The sequence below is a fragment of the Bos indicus genome, chromosome 2 (genome assembly GCF_029378745.1).
Source record: "Bos indicus isolate NIAB-ARS_2022 breed Sahiwal x Tharparkar chromosome 2, NIAB-ARS_B.indTharparkar_mat_pri_1.0, whole genome shotgun sequence".
In the NCBI taxonomy this organism is placed as follows: Eukaryota; Metazoa; Chordata; class Mammalia; order Artiodactyla; family Bovidae; genus Bos; species Bos indicus.
This window is the reverse complement of record NC_091761.1, coordinates 76,511,084-76,533,135: the sequence shown is the minus strand read 5'-3', so window position 1 is coordinate 76,533,135 and position 22,052 is coordinate 76,511,084. Positions and strand designations below refer to the sequence as shown.

The window sequence follows — 22,052 nt, the reverse complement described above, 5'->3', positions numbered from 1 at the left end:
CAGCATTCTCTGTGCCCGGGAAAGCTGACTAAAAGCCTTACCTAAGTACAGTAAGTTGTCTACAAACAAATGAGCTCCATTCTGAGAGTGAGTTCATAAGTCCAATTTGTTCATATGTCCAACAAAGTTGGCCTAGGTACCCAACTAACACAATCGGCTATATAGTACTATACTGTAATATTGTATAAGAATAAGCAACATTTACCATCTTTTCCTGATCTTCCAGATGTTCAAGCTGGATTTAAAAAAGGCAGAGGAACCAGAGATTAAATTGCTAACAGCCATTGGCTAATAGAAAAAGCAAGAGAATTCCAGGAAAATATCTACTTCTGCTTCATTGACTATGATAAAGACTTTGACTGTGTGGATCACAACAAACTGTGGAAAATTCTTAAAGAGATAGGAATAACATGCAAATCAATCAAGTGATACAACACATTAACAAATTGAAAGATAAAATCATATAATTATCTCAATAGATTCAGAGAAAGCCTTTGACAAAATTCAACATCCATTTATGATAAAAACACTCCAGAAAGCAGGCATAGAAGTAACATGTGAAAAGTGAAAGTGAAAGTCACTCAGTTGTGTCTGACTCTTTGTGACCCTATGGACTATACAGTCCATGGATTCTTCAGGCCAGAATACTGGAGTGGGTAGCCTTTTCCTTCTCCATGGGATCTTCCCCACTAAAGGATCGAACCCAGGTCTCCCACATTGCAGGCAGATTCTTTACCAGCTGAGCCACAAGGGAAGCCCATACCTCAACATAATAAAAGCCATATATGATAAAACTGTAGCAAACATTATCCTCAATGGTGAAAAGCATTTCCCTTAAAGTCAGGAACAAGACAATGGTGCCCACTTTCATCACTACTATTCAACATAGTTTTGGAAGTTTTAGCCACAGCTATCAAAGAAGAAAAAGAAATAAAAGAAATCCAGATTGGAAAAGAAGAAGTAAAACTCTCACTGTTTGCAAATGACATGATCCTCTACATAGAAAACCCTAAAGACATCACCAAAAAATTACTAGAGCTAATCAATAAATATAGTAAATTTGCAGGATATAAAATTAATACACAAAAACCCTTTGCATTACTGTACACTAACCATGAGAAAACAGAAAGAGAAATTAAGGAAACAATTCCATTCATCATTGTGATGAAAAGAATAAAATACTTAGGAATAAATCTACCTAAAGAAACCAAAGACCTATATATAGAAAACTATAAAACACTGATGAAAAAAATCAAAGATGACACTAATAGAGAAATCTACCATGTTCACGGATTGGAAGAATCAATATAGTGATAATAAGTATACTACACAAAGCAATCTATAGATTCAATGGAATCCCTATCAAGCTACCAATGGTATTTTTCACAGAACTAGAATAAATAATTTCATAATTTGTATGGAAATACAAAAGAACCTAGAATATCCAAAGCATTCTTGAGAAAGAAGAATGGAACTGGAGGAATCAACCTGCCTGACTTCAGACTATACTACCAAGCTACAGACATCAAGACAGTATGGTACTGGCACAAAGACAGAAATATACATCAATAGAACAAAACAGAAAGCCCAGAGATACATTCATGCACCTATGGACACCTTATCTTTGACAAAGGAGGCAAGAATATACAATGGAGAAAAGACAATCTCTTTAACAAGTGGTGTTGGGAAAACTGGCCAACTACCTGTAAAAGAATGAAACTAGAACACTTTCAAACACCGTACACAAAAGTAAACTCAAAATGGATTAAAGATCTAAATGTAAGACCAGAAACTGTAAAACTCTTAGCATAAAATATAGACAAAATACTCTCTGACATAAATCACAGCAGGATCCTCTATGACTCACCTCCCAGAGTAATGAAAATAAAAGCAAAAATAAACAAATGGGACCTAATTAAACTTAAAAGCTTTTTCACAATGCTGGAAACTATAACCAAGGTGAAAAGACAGCCTTCAGAATGGGAAAAAATAATAGCAAATGAAGCAACTGACAAATAATTAATCTCAAAAATATACACGCAGCTCATGCAGCTTAATTTCAGAAAAATAAATGACCCAATCAAAAAATGGGCCAAAGAACTAAACAAACATTTCTCCAAAGCAAACATACAGATGGCTAACACACACATGAAAAGATGCTCAACATCACTCATTATCAGAGAAATGCAAATCAAAACCACAATGAGGTACCATCTCACACCGGTCAGAATGGCTGCTGTCAAAAAGTCTACAAACAACAAATGCTGGAGAGGGTGTGGAGAAAAGGAACCCTCTTACACTGTTGGTGGGAATGAAAACTAGTACAGCCAGTATGGAGAACAGTGTGGAGATTCCTTAAAAAAGTGGAAATAGAATGGCCATACAAGCCAGCAATCCCACTGCTGGGCATACACACTGAGGAAACCAGAATTGAAAGACACATGTGTACCCCAAAGTTCATCGCAGCATTGTTTGCAATAGCTAGGGCATGGAAGCAACCTAGATGTCTGTCAGCAGATGAATGGATAAGAAAGCTGTAGTACATATGCACAATGAAATACTACTCAGCTATTAAAAAGAATGTATTTGAATCAGTTCTAATGAGGTGGATAAAACTGAGCCTATTATTCAGAGTGAAGTAAGTCAGAAAGAAAAACACCAATATGGTATATTAATGCATATATATGGAATTTAGAAAGAGGTAATGATGACCCTATATGCAAGACAGCAAAAGAGACACAGATATAAAGAACAGACCTTCGACTCTGTGGGAGAAAGAAGGCAAGGGTGGGATGATTTGAGAGAATAGCATTGAAACATGTATATTACCATATGTGAAATAGATCACCAGTCCAAGTTCAATGTATAAAACAGGGCACTCAATGCTGATGCACCGGGACAACCCTGAGGGATGGGATGGGGAGGGAGGTGAGAGTGGGGGTTCAGGATGGGAGACACATGTACACCCATGGCTTATTCATGTCAATGTATGGCAAAAACCACTACAGTATTGAAAAGTAATTAGCCTCCAATTAAAATAAATACATTAATTAAAAAGAAAGAGAGGTGGGGATACCAGACTACCTTACCTGCCTCCTAAGAAATCTGTATGGAGGACAAGAAGCAACAGTTAGAACCTGACATGGAACAATGGACTGGTTCCAAATGGGGAAAGGAGTATGCCAAGGCTGTATATTGCCACCTTGCTTATTTAACTTGTATGCAGAGTACATCCTGCAAAATGCCAGGCTGGATGAAGCACAAACTGGAATCAAGTGTGCCGTGAGAAATATTAATAACCTCAGATATCCACACAACATCACCTTATGGCAGACAGCAAAGAAGAACTAAAGAGCATCTTGATGAAAGAGCAGAGTGAAAAAGTTGGCTTAAAACTCAACATTCAAATAATGAAGATCATGGCATCTGGTCCCATCTACTTATGGCAAATTGATGGGGAAACAATGGAAACAGTGACAGACTTTATTTTCTTGGGCTCCAAAATTACTGCAGATGGTGACTACAACCATGAAATTAAAAGACACTTGCTCCTTGGAATAAAAGCTATGACCAACCTAGACAGCATATTAAAAAGCAGAGACATCACTTTGCCAACAAAGGTCCATGTAGTCAAAGCTATGGTTTTTCCAGTAGTCATGTATGGATGTGAGAGTTGGACTATAAAGAAATCTGAGTGCTGAAGAATTGATGATTTTGAACTGTGGTGTTGCAGAAGACTCTTGAGAGTCCCTTGGACTACAAAAAAATCAAACCAATCAATCCTAAAAGATATCAGTCTTAAACATTCATTGGAAGGCCACCTAATTCCAAGAACTGACTCACTGGAAAAGATCCTGATGCTGAGAAAGATTGAAGGCAGGAGGAGAAGGGGATGACAGAGGATGAGATATTTGGATGGCATCACCATCTCAATGGACATGAGTTTGAGCAAGCTCCTGGAGTTGGTGATAGACAGGGAAGCCTGATTTGCTGCAGTCCTTGGAGTTGCAAAGAGTCGGTCATGATTGAGTGAGGTGACTGACTGACCATATTTTCACCTCACTCCACTCTCTCATTTCTATCATTATCACTGAGCAGTTAGCAGTTCCAGCTACATTGCTGCTGCTTTTATGCTTGCTTCTGGACATTCTGGGCTTGAAGTAAAGATAGTGAACTACTGTACTGTATATAGTACAGTACAGTAAAGTACATAAAAGTGCAACCACTTGTAGAGGATGCATGGCAATGCATGCCAGACACCTGAACTAAGTTACATGATGGACATGCAAAAACAGGTTCACTTCTTTGAAAGTTTGCAACTTGAACGTTAGAATGTAGAGAACTTACAGTACTCTCGCCTTCTAAAATCTAGCAGAATTTGCTACATGAAGACGTAGGAAAGAGACTGAAAGGCACAAGGATAGACTGAAGTTATTCCATAGGCTCCTTGCTGGCTTTTGCCACGCTGGAGGTCATAGCTGTCTTAAGGCACAGATTCTTCGCATCCTGACCTCCTTTCTGCTCTGGCCACACTCCTTCCCCTCACCTGAATAAGCCTGACAGTGGTAAAAGTTCCTTTGTTAAAAGGTCTGTAGTATAGTGTATTTCCCTAATTTCTTCTTGTGCATTCACCCCTTTTTAAACAGCCCCTAAAGTAAGCAATCCATTTTCTAGATCCAGTCCTCCAGAGTAGGAAACAGTGCCAAAAACTATCTATAACCTGAAAACTGGCTTGTTGTTGGTGCTCGGAAAATTGTTCAAATATGGATGTCCCTTTAAAAAACTAAAAATAAAGCTATGACCCTACAATCCCACTTCTGGGCATATGTCTGGGAACAAAAACATGGTCCAAAAAGTTACATATACTCCATTGTTCATTGCAGCACTGTTTATAATAACCAAGACATGGAAGCAAACTAAATGTCTCTTGACAACGGAATGGATAAAGAAAATAGGACATATACACAATGGAATATTACTCAGCTATCAAGAATGAATTAGTGTCATTTGCAACAACATGGATGGACCTAGAGATTGTCCCAGTGAGTGAAGGATGTAAAACAGAAAAGCAATAATACCCTATGGCATCCCTTATATGTGGAATCTAAAAAGAAGTAATATAAATTAACTTATTTGCAAAACACAAAAAGATTCATAGTCTTAAGAGAATGAACTCGTGGTTGCTGGGGGAAAGGATGAGGGTAGAGATAGTTAGGGAGTTTGAAATGGACTGGTACACTCTACTGTATTTTCAATGGATGACTACTGTGTAGTATAGGAAACTCTGCTCAATGTTATGTGGCAACCCAGATGGGAGGAGAGTTTGGGGAAGAATGGACACATGTGTATGTGTGACTGTGTCCCTTTGCAGTCCATCTGAAACTATTACAATGTTGTTAATCAGCTATCCTCCAATGCAAAATAAAAAGTTAAAAGTAAGAAAAGTTTTCTTCTTTCCTTTGGGGATAGGTAAATAGTCTGGCATGCTCAAGAATTATCTGTGATAAAAAATTGAGTTTGGGATTAGCATATACACACTACTATATATAAAATAGATAACAAGGTCCTACTGTATATTCTATAATAACCTATATGGGAAAAGAATCTGAAAAAGAATGGGTATATGTATACGTATAACTTACTCTGCTGTATACCTGAAACTAACACAACACTATAAATCAACTATACTCCAATAAAAAATAAAAAGTAAATTGAAGAAAAATCTTTATTTTCCCTAAAATTAAGATAGCAGATTTCCTTGCTGACAAACTGTAGTTCAGATGACGGATTTTCAAAAACTTCTGTTTTGTTCCTATTCAAGTGAGTTTTATCTTTTAATTTTTTAGTCATTCAGTTTCATGTATTTTCCAAATGTTCTAAACTAGAAACTCATCTGGTGAGTTTGGGCCCAAGAAATGTGCAGGATCAAGGTCCCCTGGAACCTTGTTCTGACATTCATTTGCTCTTCCTGGAAATGCCATCCTTTGTGTCTTTTTTTGGTCACTTCCTACTCTCCATCCAGGTCTTAGAGACATTACCTGTCTGCCTGATAGCTCTTCCAGGAGAGGCTGGGCTAGGTGCCCCTACTGCATGCTCTCAGCACACAGCATGCAGGTACACCCTTGACAAGACGTTTTCATTACCACTGTGTCTTTTCCATGATTAGCCTGTAAAGGAGACTGAAATGATACTGTTCCATGCTGAATTGTGTCCCCAAAAATGATCTCTTGAATACCTAATCCTCTGCACCTGTGAATATGCAAGGCTTTAATGAGAAATAGATTCTTCACAAGGGTAATCAAATTAAGATAATATCATACTCCATTAGGTTGGACCCTAATCCAACATGACTGGTGTCCCTATAAAAAGAAAAGAAAAAGATACACAGATGAATAAAAGGAAATGGTTACATGTGATGTGGTGGTCACATGGAACCAGGGAGACAGTCTTCAAGAGGCAGAGACAGGGGCTGCTGCTAGGAGCCCAGAAGTGCCCACGGGTCAGGCAAACTGCCAGATGCTGAGAAGAGGCCGGGAAGGACTGAGTCTCCCCAAAAGGTATAAGAGGGGTTGGGCCTTGCTAGCACCTAGGTTTTATTCTTCTACCCTTGAGAACTGTGAGACAACACACTCCTGGGGTTGTTATAGCCGTCAATCTGTGAAATGTTGTTAGAGCAGCACAAAGACACTGAGGCAGACACACTGTGCATCCTTTGCAGTTTGCACATGCAGTGCCTGAAATGTACACATTTAAATTGAACCAAAATGAATTGTACATCATTTAGAGATAAGCTAAAAGCAGGGCAAACATGTATTCCTGAAGAAACATACTCTGTCTTTCTCATCTATAACTTCACTCAGTCCTCCATCTAAACACTGGGCCTTCCATCTCTCCCACCCCCTAGTCCTGTGATGAAAAGTGAAAGTGAAGTCCTGTCTGACTCTTTTCAATCACATGGACTATAGCCTACTAGTCTCCTCCATCCATGGTATTTTCTCAGCAAGAGTACTAGAGTAGGTTGCCATTTCCTTCTCCAGGGGATCTTCCCAACCCAGGGATTGAACCCGGATCTCCCACATTGGAGGCAGACGCTTTACCATCTGAGCCACACAGGGAAGCCCAGTCCTGTAGTGAAGTTACTTAGAATATAGCCTTGGGTATGGCACCCTGTTGAAATCTGTACAAGCCTACATTTAGTCCACCCTACACATCAGCTTAATCACACCCTTAGTTTCTCCTATAATTTGCCCTACCATCCCAGGCAGAGATCACACTGCTTTCCACCAAAAGGGGTACTTGGGGACCTCATCTCCCAAAGATTACCCTGTAGTAGGTGAGATGCTGTTAAGTTACCTAAGTCGGGCCTGACTCTTTGCAAACCTATGGACCATAGCCCACCAGGCTCCTCTGTCCATGGAATTCTCCAGGCAAGAACACTGGAGTAGGTTGCTATGCCCTCCCTCCTCCAGGGGATCTTCCCAACCAAGGGACTGAACCTGCATCTCTTAAGTCTCCCACATTGCAGGTTCTTTGCCACTACAGACTTAAATTTCCCAGGAGGGGCAAAATGCTACCTCATCTGTAGAAATGGGTAGCATACACTGTAAAGAGACACATTGTATCTGGGGTTCAGATTTACAGTTTTCCATAAATAAAACCTGTTCATCACCCTCAAGATATCCATTTACAAGTGTCTGCAGACTTATGAGAAACTTTTCTTTTTCCCTTTCTTTTGAAACTCAAATGATCTCTCTGAGCCCCCAGGGAACCCCACCTACCCACCCACCCAATGATGTCTCAGGGAGTTCTAAATGAGGAAGACCTGTGGGACCACTTGGCTCCAGATTCTTATTTTGGAAATGCACAGTCAGGCCAAAGCACTCAGCCAACTGGCACAAGGAAGAGAAGAGAGAGAACCCAGGTTCCCTGCCTCCCAGCATTGTTCATACTTTCTGTGTTATGACCTCAGGAATGCCTCTGAAAAGTGTGGAAACCAGTAGCTTTGTGCTTTTAAAAATCGCAGTGAACATGTGTCCCCCACCCTGTTCACTCTGGACATGTACACCCATGGCTGATTCATGTCAATGTATGGCAAAAACCACTACAATATTGTAAGGTAATTAGCCTCCAATTAAAATAAATTAATTAATTAAAAAAAAAAAAAACAAAACAAAAAACAGAGTGAGACACAGAGCATGTCTTCTCTGACGACTTCCACCTTCCCTCTCCTCCATCCCTGGCTCCCTCCCTCCCTTGTGCATCCCTTTCTTCCTTGAAGCACTTTGTCACACTTATCCTGTGTCATAAGTCAGTTTCATTTAATAACATTTAAGAACACTTAACATTCACAAACAAAAAAAATGTACTTGATTACCATTATATTATGCATTAAAAATTTTTGTCAGTTAAATATGAGAATTATATAATTCAGCCTACACAGAAGTTAGCTTGTATTTCTACAAGTATCTTTAGGAAAACAAAAACCAAACCAAACACCTATATATTTGCAATTGATGTGACCAAAAAGCATATTTCAAAGAATTCCTCAATCATGCACAAAACAGCCTATCAATTTTGGGACATAACTCAGAGGCCTTGATGCCTTTAGCATCATATCAGCAAAACAGAAAACTTTAATATAAGTAAACATTCATCTTTAGCCACTCATGAACAAATATCAAACGTAAATCCTGAGAGAAATCTTTCCAAAGAGGGATAGAGCATTTCATGTAAATGAGACACATGAATCAGTCATACATGGTGTGTTATTATATTTATATTATTTGGGGGAGTTAAATTTGTCAAGCTATATTCAACATATATATATATATATACTTTAATAAAAATAGGATTAGTCTGTGCTTATCTATTAAATTCATAATATAAAATATATATCTAAAAACATAAACATTCATAGAAAAACACACATATACATTTATATTTAAAAAGCCCCAAGGAAAATCTAATAATAAAATATCAATAGCAATCTCTTGATTGTGGTTTATACATGACCTTATATTTCTTCACACTTTTTTTCCCCTTAAATTTTCTGTAATTAGCATTGATTACTTTTATTACAAAAATAAAAACAGGGTTTCAAGCAAAATAAAAGCAATACAAAGTATCCAATTAATGTTTCAGTGATATAGATTATTGCTGCACCAGAAGGTTTTGCTTGCTTCCTGAGTCTTGACTATAACTTTCAGGATTTATTGTCTAGCAGGTCATGAAATTCTCATATGCTCTTTCCTTCTATGTAATATATAGAGAGTTAAAAGTATCTACCCAGATTTTTGTTGCAAAGAATTAAAAGACATGATATCTGCAAACTCTCAGTTCAGTTCCCAAAGATGGCAGGAGCTGAGTAATTGATGCCATGACCAAAAATCCTATTATTATATGTCACACCCATCATTCAGCTGACACTGATCTCTTTTGCCTCATTCTGTAACCAAATCACTTCCTCCATTTTTTCAAATTGTGGACTGAGGACAAATTACATCAGAATCACTTGAAAAGCTCAGTAAAATGTATTTACTGAATTTAGAATTTCTGACTCTGGGAAGTCTATTTTTAACATTATTCCCCAGAGATTCATATGTTAATTAAATTTGGAAAATAACCAAGATCTACTAAGAAGTCTACTTCTTGACCAGGTTGTTGAACATTACAGGCTGGCATAACCATGAAAAGAAAACAGTAACACAGTTTCTAATTATGTCATAGGGCTATTGAGAAGCAGTTAGCATACATTTTGGAGAAATGAAGTATTATGGAAATGGAATGAAATGACACACAATTCCATGTAACTAGCATTTTCTGCAGAAAAAGTGTGGTCCTTTGTATTCAGATGGGCAAATTATTGCTAAATGCCCTTCATCACTGTTTTGGCAATGGTTTGTTTACATTTCTACCTGTAATAGTGCATGCTGTTTTTCCTGATTTTACTGCCTATGAATGACAATGACTATGTCTTATTTCTCTGAATATCCTGGGTCCCCAGGACAGTGTTTGGCTATGGAAAGAGCTCCACAGATGTGATGCGGTTACCCAGTTGCAATAGAGCCTGGGGCCTAAGGACTCAAAGAGCCTTGATAGACTCCTACTTTTCTGCTTCATTACATGATTCTGCTGGCATTTTCAAAGGCCAGTGCTCAAAACAAACAAACCAAAAATGTGTATGTGCTGATTAACAATATTCACAACAGAGTACTCATATTGCTATATTTTTAAATAACTATTACACCAGGTTGTGGTGTGGAATTTTTTTTTTTTTTAAAGAATAAATTAGTAATCACATGCTGTTTCCATATAGTAACTGGCTCTTAATATGTCCTTAGACTACTTTTAGAAAGAAGTTACAAGAGGTTATGAGATTGCCAGGGAAAATAGAATTATCCCAGGTTTTGATTAGGCATCTGCAGGATAACTGGTCAGTTGCACTAATATAGAAGATTTTGTTTAATCCCCCCAACTCTGAGAGGTTTTCTTTTTGTTTTTGACTTCTAAGAGAGAAATGACCTTGGTTAGCTCTGCAAAATATGCTTGATAATTAATCCTTGGTTCAGTGGAACCTTGTCAAGACCGTTATCACATTCTCTTCTCTCATGAAAATAAAATAGCTGCTAATTCCTATTATTTACCTAAATACAATCTCCCCTCTGAAGTTGGTCTTTAATTTTTTTTTTATTTATACAAGTGTTCCCTTCCAGTGGGTTTTCCTTTGCTGTGTACCATCACGTAACGACATGAAGCATGAGTAGGAATTTTACACCCTTACCTGTGATGTTGCAGTACACTTGGAAAGGTCCCAGGGGGCCGCTGCCATCTGAGTCGATATAGAAGAAACCAGCCGTGTTGCCTTGGTGCCTGTACACCTCGCAGGATTGCTCATAGAGGGCTGGAAAGACATAAAGGCAGCAGAGAGGAAACTTTGCTTGGCTCTGCATGTCCCTTTGGAGGATCAGTAACTCTTACTGTATTGACTTCCAATTGTGATTTCTTTCCCGTCTCCTATAATCTTATTTCCCTCTAAGCCTTCAGAAACAAGTAGCCCAATGTTTGATGGAACTGTCTCCGGCATTCATCCTAATATCCATTCTTCTCAACAGCTCCTAGGTTACAGTCTCTAAAAAATCTCCCCTTTCCTATTATACAGCCCTTCCCTATGCTGATGTATTGTCCTTCACCTACACTCACACAGCTGTGAAGCTAGGACATCATACACTATTCCATCTCCTGCAATGGTTACAGAATCTAAGTGGTGACTGAGTGCAGTTTGCGGCTGTGTTTCATCACCTAGTAGGCTGTCACACTCACAATGGGATACAAAAAATTAAAAATGTACAAATAATAGATGCTAGAGAGGTTGTGGATAAAAAGGAGCTCTATGACACTGTTGATGCGAATATAAAAGGCTTCCCTGGTGGCTCCTGGGGTCTCCTTCCAGCCTGCAATGTAGGAGACTCAGGTTCTATTCCCCCAGATGTGAAGATCCCCTGGAGAAGGGAATGGCTACCCACTCCAGTATTCTTGCCTAGAGAATCCTATGAACAGAGGAGCCTGGTGGGTTATAGTCCAGAGGATCACAAAGAGTCAGACACGACTGAGGAACTAAAACTTTTACTTTCATGAAGGAGAACAGTATGGAGGTTCCTTAGAAAACTAAAAATAAGCTCTAAAAATAGAGCTATCATAAGATCAAGAAATCCCACTAATAAAGTAAAATGACATTATCTTATCTCTGTATACCCAGAGCTCAGAACAATAACTATCACCCAATAGGTGCATGTAGGGAAAGAGGAAATTAGCCAAGGTGGCATGGTCAGGCCCTTTTGCCCCATAGCTTCTCGCTCTTGCTGCACATTTTGAAATAGTGACTATGTAAAAGCTGAGATCACTTACAGCACTACACATGGGCATCAGGAGGTACTCACTTGGTCACAGGTGGCTGTGCATGGTACGGCTGTATGAGCTTCACCATAAAAGCCCTGACTGCTGCCACATTGAGACTACATTGGAGTGACACCATGGTTATGTTATAAGAAGTTATGCTATGGTTCCATTATGGCTATATTATAGTTAGGTTATGGTTGCTGCTACAGGCGCTGTGTCAGCCAGGAGAGAGGCTGTGTTATGACTGCCATGCCTGACAAGAGAGAATAAATGTGTCTACAGTTCCTATGGCTCCTGGATTCTCCTTCCAGCCTCTTAGCTCACACCTTCCCTATCCTGGATTCAGCGAAGAGTACTAACAGTGTGAACAGCAAGACGATTGGCATCACAAACAGGATCATCAAAGATACAGTGCCCAGTAAAGTTTAATTCAGTTTGACTTAAGAAGCATTTACTGAGTCCTTCATATATGTCAACACTGTGGTAGCCAGTGAGTAACAGACCAAGGATAAGCCAGAGTGTCTGTGCCTTGGGAGGTTACAACCTGGTTACAGCCACAAAGACCCTTATGTGTTCAAACAGAGGCAGACACAGCTGTCCTGAGATGGGACACTTTGAGCAATCTGCAGATAAAAGAAATTTATAAATCTCATTTCACCACATGAATGAAGCTGGTGGGGTGGAAAGCAGGCATCTGCCATCTCATGCATGAGAAAATAGAATGTCATTGGATGCTTGAAACAAAATAACATAGCTCAGAGCAGTAGGTACACATCTAATTATGTCATCCTCCATGCCTAAAATACTTCAGTGGCTCCTAACAACTTTAAAGGTAGAGCAACAACTCCTCGCCTTAGACAACGTGCCCCTGTGACTAATACCCCGTCCCAGGAACACGAAGCTGCAGTTTGTCACAATCAAGTGTGAGGGCTGCCTCAAATAATTCATTACCAATAAAGTTCTAAAGCTTCAGAGGCTTTGACTTTGTATAAATTAGAGTGATTTCAAGGTGATCCTTGTTCTCATGTAATTCTCCCTTGAAGTCATGTACTGTTTCTAAAGCTGGGGGGCTGATGGGAAGATGAAAGCTTGTACCCTACATACTAAGCATGACATATAGCTTATTTCTATTGGCTTAAACTGATAACACACCATGGTGTGTGTCACACATATGAAAATATGCACAGCAACCTCTAAAATAACTCACCTAATCAGCACTTCTTGAAATCCATACCCTCCCCACGAGTATAGGCTGGAATTAAAGATTTGCTTCTAACCAAATATGATGTCATTTTCAAGACCAGATTGTAAAAAGACAAGTAGTTTCCATCTTGGGTGCTTTTGAAGTACAAGCTTTCAGAGATGCCAACTGCTAGGTCGTGAAGAAGCCCTTTGAAGGGATCCACAGGGTGAGTCTGGGAGCTCCTGAGGCATGTTGTGTACGTGAGATCCAAAGATCTCTAGAGTTAAACACCTGTGTGACAACAGACCCTTAAGACTGAACTAGAACTACTCAGCCAAGTAGCTTAAGGACCCAGACAAAAATGGGTCCTTTTAATCTGATAATGTCCATTGCCTCCAGTTTTGCTCAATTGTGCAGCAATACATAGCTAATAAAGCTTCAAAGCATTAATTGTCTCATGTGGTTATAGGTATAAAGTGAGTCTATGTCATATAATTGTAGTAAGGATTCAGAGATAATCCATATACAACACTTAGCATAGTACATGACACATAGGAAGAACTTGATGAATATAAACTATCATTATTAAGTTATTTCATGCTATGTTTCCTCTTCTTTTTTTGGTCAATTTTCTGCTTATTTGATTTTTTTCCCACTTTTTGTAATGAATCAATTAGTGCCTATCAAGAAAAACCAATAGGCGCTACCTCCCTTCTGTGCAGAGGCTATGACATTTATTTCTCAGTTTATTCTTTGGGTATTAAATATTTTATCTCTCAATTGCATGTCCATATTACTACTTATAATATATTTATAGGTTATCTATTTGTTTATCAATGGGAAAGATGAGAACTTATCTTTTTCATCATGTCTTTCCACATGCAAAGAATTTTCTGTTTCCCTATACTTCCAATATAGGAGGATTGCAATTTTAGCTAGATCAGTAATCACTGTTTATGGTAAAACAACAATATGCATGATATTCACAAATAGCAAGCATAATAGTGTGGTTGTGTTTCCTGAACAAAATTTTCTTTTCCTTGAAATTAATGATTGTCTCATTATCTCTGTCATAGCCCTTATTTTTATCTACACATATATCACAAATTTAACTCCAGACTTACTAACAACTCTCCAAAATACTTTCCAAAATATTCAGGTAATAACTACTTTAAATATATACCTTGGAGAAAGAAAAGGGGAGAGTAAACAGTCAAAAAGCTAGGCTTTTCTGAATATATCATATTTTAAAATTTGAAATGATATATTTTAAATAACTAAAAAACAAAATTAAACATATTATTAGAAAATTTATGACATGCAATTCCTAAATATTGAAAGGAAATTAAAATAATTTATAAATTATTTCAAGTGATATTTAAATTCAGTGTTTTCTTTTTTACTTTTTATGACCCAAAAAAGTCATATACACACTAAGAGCACAGGGAGTAAAAACAAAATAAACTTGATATCACAATCAGTTTCAATAATAATCAGTATTTGGTAATCTTATCTTTTCTCTATTGCTAGATAACAAACCACTACAGAACTGTCTTAAGACAACAATCGTTTCATGATTCTGTCCTTGATAATTGAGGCTGGGGAGTACTTGGCCAAGCTTGGACGGTCTTTATAGGGCTGCCCAATTATGTGAAGTCAGTGCAGAGTCAGAGGAACTTGTTGATCACAAGCTGGGGTACTCTCCCGCTAACATCTCTCGAAAGTCAGCAGGCACATTTCTGTGGTAAAGACTCTAAGAACAACAAGAGAGCAAGTGTTTGTCAGGCCCCTGATTGAATGATGTTTGCCAAAAAAGCAAGCCACTTAGCCAATACAATCCAAACAGAGGATCCAGGACCTGAACAGAAATGGAGCTACAGGACAGACATGCACTGTGTCACTGACCTCATAGAGCAGGTCTGTGACATGAATGTAAAAGAAACATCTTACTAATAAGGCACCAAGGATTACGGTTCATTTCCAACCTTAGTAACCCTGCAATTCCTAATGCACGGTCTCCTTAAACTTTGGTTCAGTTACTGGGAGGCCCGGTAACAAACATTTCTATTTACAGATACTGTAAATGAGTTCAAAAATATAAGGTCAAAGACATATCAGCTGGTAAGCAGTTGTTATATCATTCCTTAATTTATTAGTGGGAACACTTGACACAAATAAATTATCAGCCATCAACTAGTTGTTTCTCTAAACTACAAGATTGCATGGGAAAAACAAGATAAATACTTGATGTTATCCCTTTAATTCATAAGTTTCAAAATACCGAAGTGGTTCCTAGTATCCTCCAAAAATGACCAGTTAGAATATTTTTAGTTTTATTATGAACTCATGGATTTAAACATGTTTGAAGTTAAAACAATAATATAACTACTAGTAAACAGCAGAGTTTTTCTAATGTTTCTGACCAAAAAGAATCTGCATGCAATTCAAGAGACCTGGGTTCAATCCCTGGGTTGAGAAGATCCCCTGAGAAGGGAACGGCTACCCCCTCCAAAGTTCTTGCCTGAAAAATTCCAAGGACAGAAGACCCTGGTGGACTACAGTCTATGGTGTTGCAAAGGGTCTGACATGACTGAGCGACTATCACTTTCACTATCAAACACAGGGTATAACTATCATAAAAAATTAAACATAATAAAAATCTTAATATATATTAACTAGCCTTATCATTAATTAATACTGCTAAGGATTTATTAGACTGTTATATATATCAAGAAAAAGCTAATAACTAATTATGTTACTGACTTAACAATGGTCTCCAATATACTGATTGTTAGTACTAAGCAAATGTTTGTGGTTTGCTTTCCATGGGCTTTATTGTAGGGTTAACTGGCTGGACAACTTAGTAAGAAATCATGTTAATGTCTTTAGGGCTTCTCTCTTGGCATTGCTAGAGTCCACCATTTAAAGGAATATTTTACATTATATTTGGAATGTAGAAATGACACTGCAATGTGTTTGGGAGTTCAACGTAGGGCATGAGGTGCTACTGCAGATAATACACATTGTCACTTATCTGCTGACTTTAGTTGTAAATATGGGGCAGCCAAGCCAACTATTACTCCAGATAGGCTAGCTCCTCCTTTAGCTTCCCTAACTTCTGGCCAGGTGCACTTTAGATCTTTTATGATCATGTTGTTATTAAAGTTGAAGGTTAAGAGGTGGTAAGAGACAAGATGTTTCTATGATCAGCTGCTGACAGGACCATTAAAAAATCAATTATGTGAAGTATTAGAAGGAGATGAAGGTAAACACACATGTTTAATCCACCAACTCTTACAGGAAGCACAAATATGACAGTTGCTGATTGAATTGTTCTTTCTCTACCACTTGCCAGTGCATTGTGTAACAAATACTCTATACACATTTACTGTATGACTACTAATTTTCAGTAATTTTGGCCTTTGAGAAAACTAAACAAAAGAGTTATGGTTATGATCTCAAGTAATTCAGGGTCTCAAACTCATCAAAACTAGTACTGATTCAGATGGAAAATTTTAATAGATACTTTTAAAAGACCAACACTTGAAAAAATAAAGAGAAAAATCATTTAAAGCGCTTCCTAAGGAAAAATACAGCAGGATCCAATGTTTCCTCAAGAGAATCCTTAAAAGAGCAGATAATTTTAATCCTTACAAATAAGTGTGAAAAGAAGAAAAGCGAAAAGCAAAGGAGAAAAGGAAAGATATAAACATCTGAATGCAAAGTTCCAAAGAATAGCAAGAAGAGATAAGAAAGCCTTCTTCAGCGATCAATGCAAAGAAATAGAGGAAAACAACAGAATGGGAAAGACTAGAGATCTCTTCAAGAAAATTAGAGATAACAAGGGAACATTTCATGAAAAGATGGGCTCGATAAAGGACAGAAATGGTACGGACCTAATAGAAGCATAAGATATTAAGAAGAGATGGCAAGAATACACAGAAGAACTGTACAAAAAAGATCTTCATGACCCAGATAATCACGATGGTGTGATCACTCACCTAGAGCCAGACACCCTGCAATGGGAAGTCAAGAGGGCCTTAGAAAGCATCACTACGAACAAAGCTAGTGGAGGTGATGGAATTCCAGTTGAGCTATTTCAAATTCTGAAAGATGATGCTGTGAAAGTGCTGCACTCAATATGGCAGCAGATTTGGAAAACTCAGAGGTGGCCACAGGACTGGAAAAGGTCAGTTTTCATTCCAATACCAAAGAAAGGCAATGCCAAAGAATGCTCAAACTACCGCACAATTGCACTCATCTCACATGCAGTGAAGTAATGCTCAAAATTCTCCAAGCCAGGCTTCAGCAATATGTGAACTGTGAACCTCCTGATGTTCAAGCTGGTTTTAGAAAAGGCAGAGGAACCAGAGATCAAATTGCCAACCTCTGCTGGATTATGGAAAAATCAAGAGGTTTCCAGAAAAACATCTATTTCTGCTTTATTGACTATGCCAAAGCCTTTAACTGTGTGGAACACAATAAACTGTGGTAAATTCTGAAAAAGATGGGAATACCAGACCACCTGATCTGCCTCTTGAGAAATTTTTATGCAGGTCAGGAAGCAACAGTTAGAACTGGACATGGAACAACAGACTGGTTCCAAATAGGAAAAGGAGTACATCAAGTCTGTATATTGTCACCCTGCTTATTTAACTTATATGCAGAGTACATCATGAGAAACGCTGGACCAGAAGAAACACAAGCTGGAATCGAGACTGCCGGAAGAAATATCAATAACCTCAGATATGCAGATGACACCACCCTTATGGCAGAAAGTGAAGAGGAACTCAAAAGCCTCTTGATGAAAGTGAAAGAGGAGAGTGAAAAAGTTGGCTTTAAGCTCAGCATTCAGAAAACGAAGATCATGGCATCTGGTCCCATCACTTTATGGGAAAGAGATGGGGAAACAGTGGAAACAGTGTCAGACTTTATTTTTCTGGGCTCCAAAATCACTGCAGATGGTGACTGCAGCCATGAAATTAAAAGACGCTTACTCCTTGGAAGGAAAGTTATGACCAACCTAGAGAGCATATTGAAAAGCAGAGACATTACTTTGCCAACAAAGGTCCATCTAGTCAAGGCTATGGTTTTTCCAGTGGTCATGTATGGATGTGAGAGTTGGACTGTGAAGAAGGCTGAGGTCCGAAGAATTGATGCTTTTGAACTGTGGTATTGGAAAAGACTCTTGAGAGTCTTTTGGATTGTAAGGAGATCCAACCAGTCCGTTCTGAAGGAGATCAGCTCTGGGATTTCTTTGGAAGGAATGATGCTAAAGCTGAAACTCCAGTACTTTGGTCACCTCATGCGAAGAGCTGACTCATTGGAAAAGACTCTGATGCTGGGAGGGATTGGGGGCAGGAGGAGAAGAGGAGGACAGAGGATGAGATGGCTGGATTGCATCACTGACTCGATGGACGTGAGTCTGGGTGAACTCTGGGAGTTGATGACGGACAGGGAGGCCTGATGTGCTGTGATTCAGGTGCTGTGTCCGCAAAGAGTCGGACACAACTGAGTGACTGAACTGAATTAACTGAACTGAACTTATACTTCTCCAAAAGTCTTCCAAATGTGTTATATGAAATAAGCATAAAGGTGATTCTAAAACTTGACAAAGATTCCACCAAAAGAAAAAATTGCAGACTCAGTTATAAATATAGGTTTAAAAATTACAAAAATAGCAGCAAATGAAGCTCAACACAATATTTAGAAAGAACATAAAAACCAAATGGGGACTTAGTTCAAAAATGCAAGTAGGTTCAATGTAGGGAAATTTAGAAGCATAGATAAAGAAATAGGTTTATCACAATAGGAAGAAAAAGGATATTATCTGTCCACTCATTTAAAAGATAATTAATGTAAAAACACTTGCTAGAATTTCCCACTCAGGTCAAAAAAAGAACAATAGCAAGCATATTTTAGATTGTGTTAGAGTTTCAGCCATAGACATTAGATAAGAAAAAACAACCGGAGGCATACAAACTAGAAAGGAAGAAATAATACTCTTTGTGGATTATCAGATTACATACCTAGAAACACTAAAATAATCAATGTAAAATTAGTACAAACAAAAGTTGTAAGCCATAAAATTAACATATGGAAATCAAAAACTTCATCTATACAGGCAACCTTAGTTTAAAAATAGAGGACACTCCTTTATGACACTGAAGGGAAGGAAGGAAAAAATGAATGAAGGAAGAAATGAAGAAGACATACAAGAAGGAAAGAGAAGGCAAGAAGAAAGAAAAACGGGCAAGAAGGAAGGAAGAAAGTCAGAAAGTTAGGAAAGGAGAAAGGAAGATCTCCAAGTGTAAATTTTATGAGAAACATGTAACAGCAAAATAAGGAAACTATAGCACGTGCCTAAAAACACAAATACACTTGAACATCCTCTTAAAATTTCTCTCATAATTAATGTGTACATTTAACACAAGTTTAACCAAAAGACCATTAGGTGTTTAGTTTGTGTGCTTGTTTTGTTTCTTTGTTCTAGACAAATTAATGATAATGCTCATTTGGTAGAAGAAATAAGCAAGTCAATTGAGCAAGGAAAACACTGAAAAAAAGAAGTGCTGAGGTCGGTTCTACTGGCTCTGCATCAAACGTGGATGGATGATGGATGAATGCATGGAACAATAGAACAATGGCCAGAACAGAATATCCAAAAGACATCCCGGTGCACAGCAAAATTTAGTATATGATAAGGGAAGGCATGACTGAAGCCATGAAATTAAAAGACACTTGCTCCTTGGAAGAAAAGCTATGACCAACCTAGACAGCATATTAAAAAGCAAAGACATTACTTTGCCCACAAAGGTCCATCTACTCAAAGCTATGGTTTTTCCAGTAGTCAGGTATGGATGTGAGCGTTGAACAATAAAGAAATTTGAGAGTCGAAGAATTTATGCTTTTGAACTGTGGTGTTGGAGAAGACCCTTGAGCGTCTGTTGGACTGCAAGATCAAACCAGTCCATCCTAAAGGAAATCAGTCCTAAATAGTGATTGGAAGGACTGAGGCTGAAACTGAAACTTCAATACTTTGGCAACCTGATGTGAATAACTGACTCACTGGAAAACCCTGACTCTGGGAAAGATTGAAGGCAGGAGGAGAAGGGAACGACAGAGGATGAGATGGTTCGACAGCATCACTGACTCGACAGACATGAGTTTGATCAGGCTCCAGGAGCTGGTGATGGACAGGGAAGCCTGGCACGCTACAGTCCATGGGGTCGCAAAGAGTCGAGCACAATTGAATGACTGAACTGATTGAAAGGAAGGCAGCACAAATCAACAGGGGAAAAATGACTCTTTAATAAGTGTTTCTTAGAAAATTGGGAAGCTGCATAGTAAAAGATAAAACTGGTTCCACTCCTCATACTGCAGACCAGGATAAAATTCCAAACAAAGAATTTAAATATAAAAAAATCAAATATATACGTGTATTAGAGGAAAACAAGAAAGAATTTCTTTACAAACTGGAAATGGCAAAAACTTAACTAACAATAATCCAAAATCCAAAAGCAATAAAAATAATATGGATGAACTTATTTATATAAAAAAAAGTTTAATGAAACAATTTTCAGATAACATAAATAAATTAAAAAGACAAATTGAAAAACTGGGAAATATAATTTATATCATAAAGTATTAACATTTCTTATATACTTTAAAAATTAAGATAAAAATGAAGAAGTCAACAATACATGGAAACATGTTGAAGACAAGAACAGACAGTTCACAAGAAAATAAATGCAAATAAACCTAAAAGCAGGGAAAATATACCTGACATTGCTCACAATAGAATAAATGCTAATCAAAACTTGTCATTTTTCACATATCAAGTTAGCAGTAACCCAAAAGATCAAGAATATATTCCAGTATGTGGGGAAAAACACACTCCAATATATGGGTAAGGGCCATAAAAATTGTGTAAATGCTAAGTGTGAAATTTAGCATTATCTAGCAAAATTACATGGGATTTACACTTTGACCTAGAAATCTCACTTTGGTTCAAGTATCACTGGCCGTGGAACTTCCCTGGTGCTCCAGTGGCTAAGACTCCATGCTCCCAATGAAGGGAAACCCGGATTGATCCTTGGTTGGGGAAGTAGATCCCCTGTGGCAAATCTAAGATGTGGCAAAGCCACATATATATATAATATATATATATATAATTATATATATAATTATATATATAATACATAATTATATATACAATATATATATATATTTTTTAAAAGAAACACTGCTCTTTCCCCACATTTTTTAATGTATTATAGACTGACTGAGGACATCTTAAATTCATATATTGAAGCCCTATCCTTTCAATGTGATAGTATTAGGAATTAGGGGCTCTGGGAGAAGTAATTCGGTCTATGTGATATCATAAGGGTAGAGCCATCACAATATGATTAGTGCCCTTATAAGAACAAGGAGAGAGACAGAAGAGTTTTCTTTCTCTGACAAGACACAGTGAGCAGAAGGCCATTCACTAGTCAGAGGACAGCTATCAGTAGGAATCAAATAAATTGGCATCTTGATCCTGGACTTTCCAACTTCCAGAACTGTGAGAAATAAATGTCTGCTATTCAGGTCACCCATTCTATGGCATTTTGCCATAGGAGGCAGAGCTGACTAAGACAAAATGCATTCATAAAGATATTTTTACATCATTTATACCAGCAAAATGAGAGAACCATCTGAAATGTCCCTATACTGGGGACTAAACTGTGGTATATCCATACCATAGAATATACGTGAGTTTGAAAATGAATGAAGCTTTGCACATAATCCTACAATGTGAGCTCCAGAATATATGGTTATGAGAGAAAAACAAAGTGGAATAAAGCATGTATAAAATGCTAATGTTTGCATAGGAAAGGAGGTACGAATTTGTCCTTTTGCTTCACAAAATAACCACATTCTATAAAAAAAAGGTGATGTATAAGGAGCAAGAGGGAAGTGGGGAGGAATA

The 22,052-nt window shown here is 37.9% G+C and overlaps 1 protein-coding gene across 1 annotated transcript in view; it reads right to left on the bottom strand.

Annotated features, from left to right (window-relative positions):
* The window catches only part of CNTNAP5 (contactin associated protein family member 5), a 1,031,770-nt gene that overhangs the window by 329,424 nt on the left and 680,294 nt on the right, over nt 1–22,052 (bottom strand). Inside the window, exon 12 of the mRNA XM_070769229.1 lies at nt 10,781–10,900. Coding sequence (XP_070625330.1) covers nt 10,781–10,900 — 120 coding nt within the window. The remainder of the gene's footprint in view (nt 1–10,780; nt 10,901–22,052) is intronic.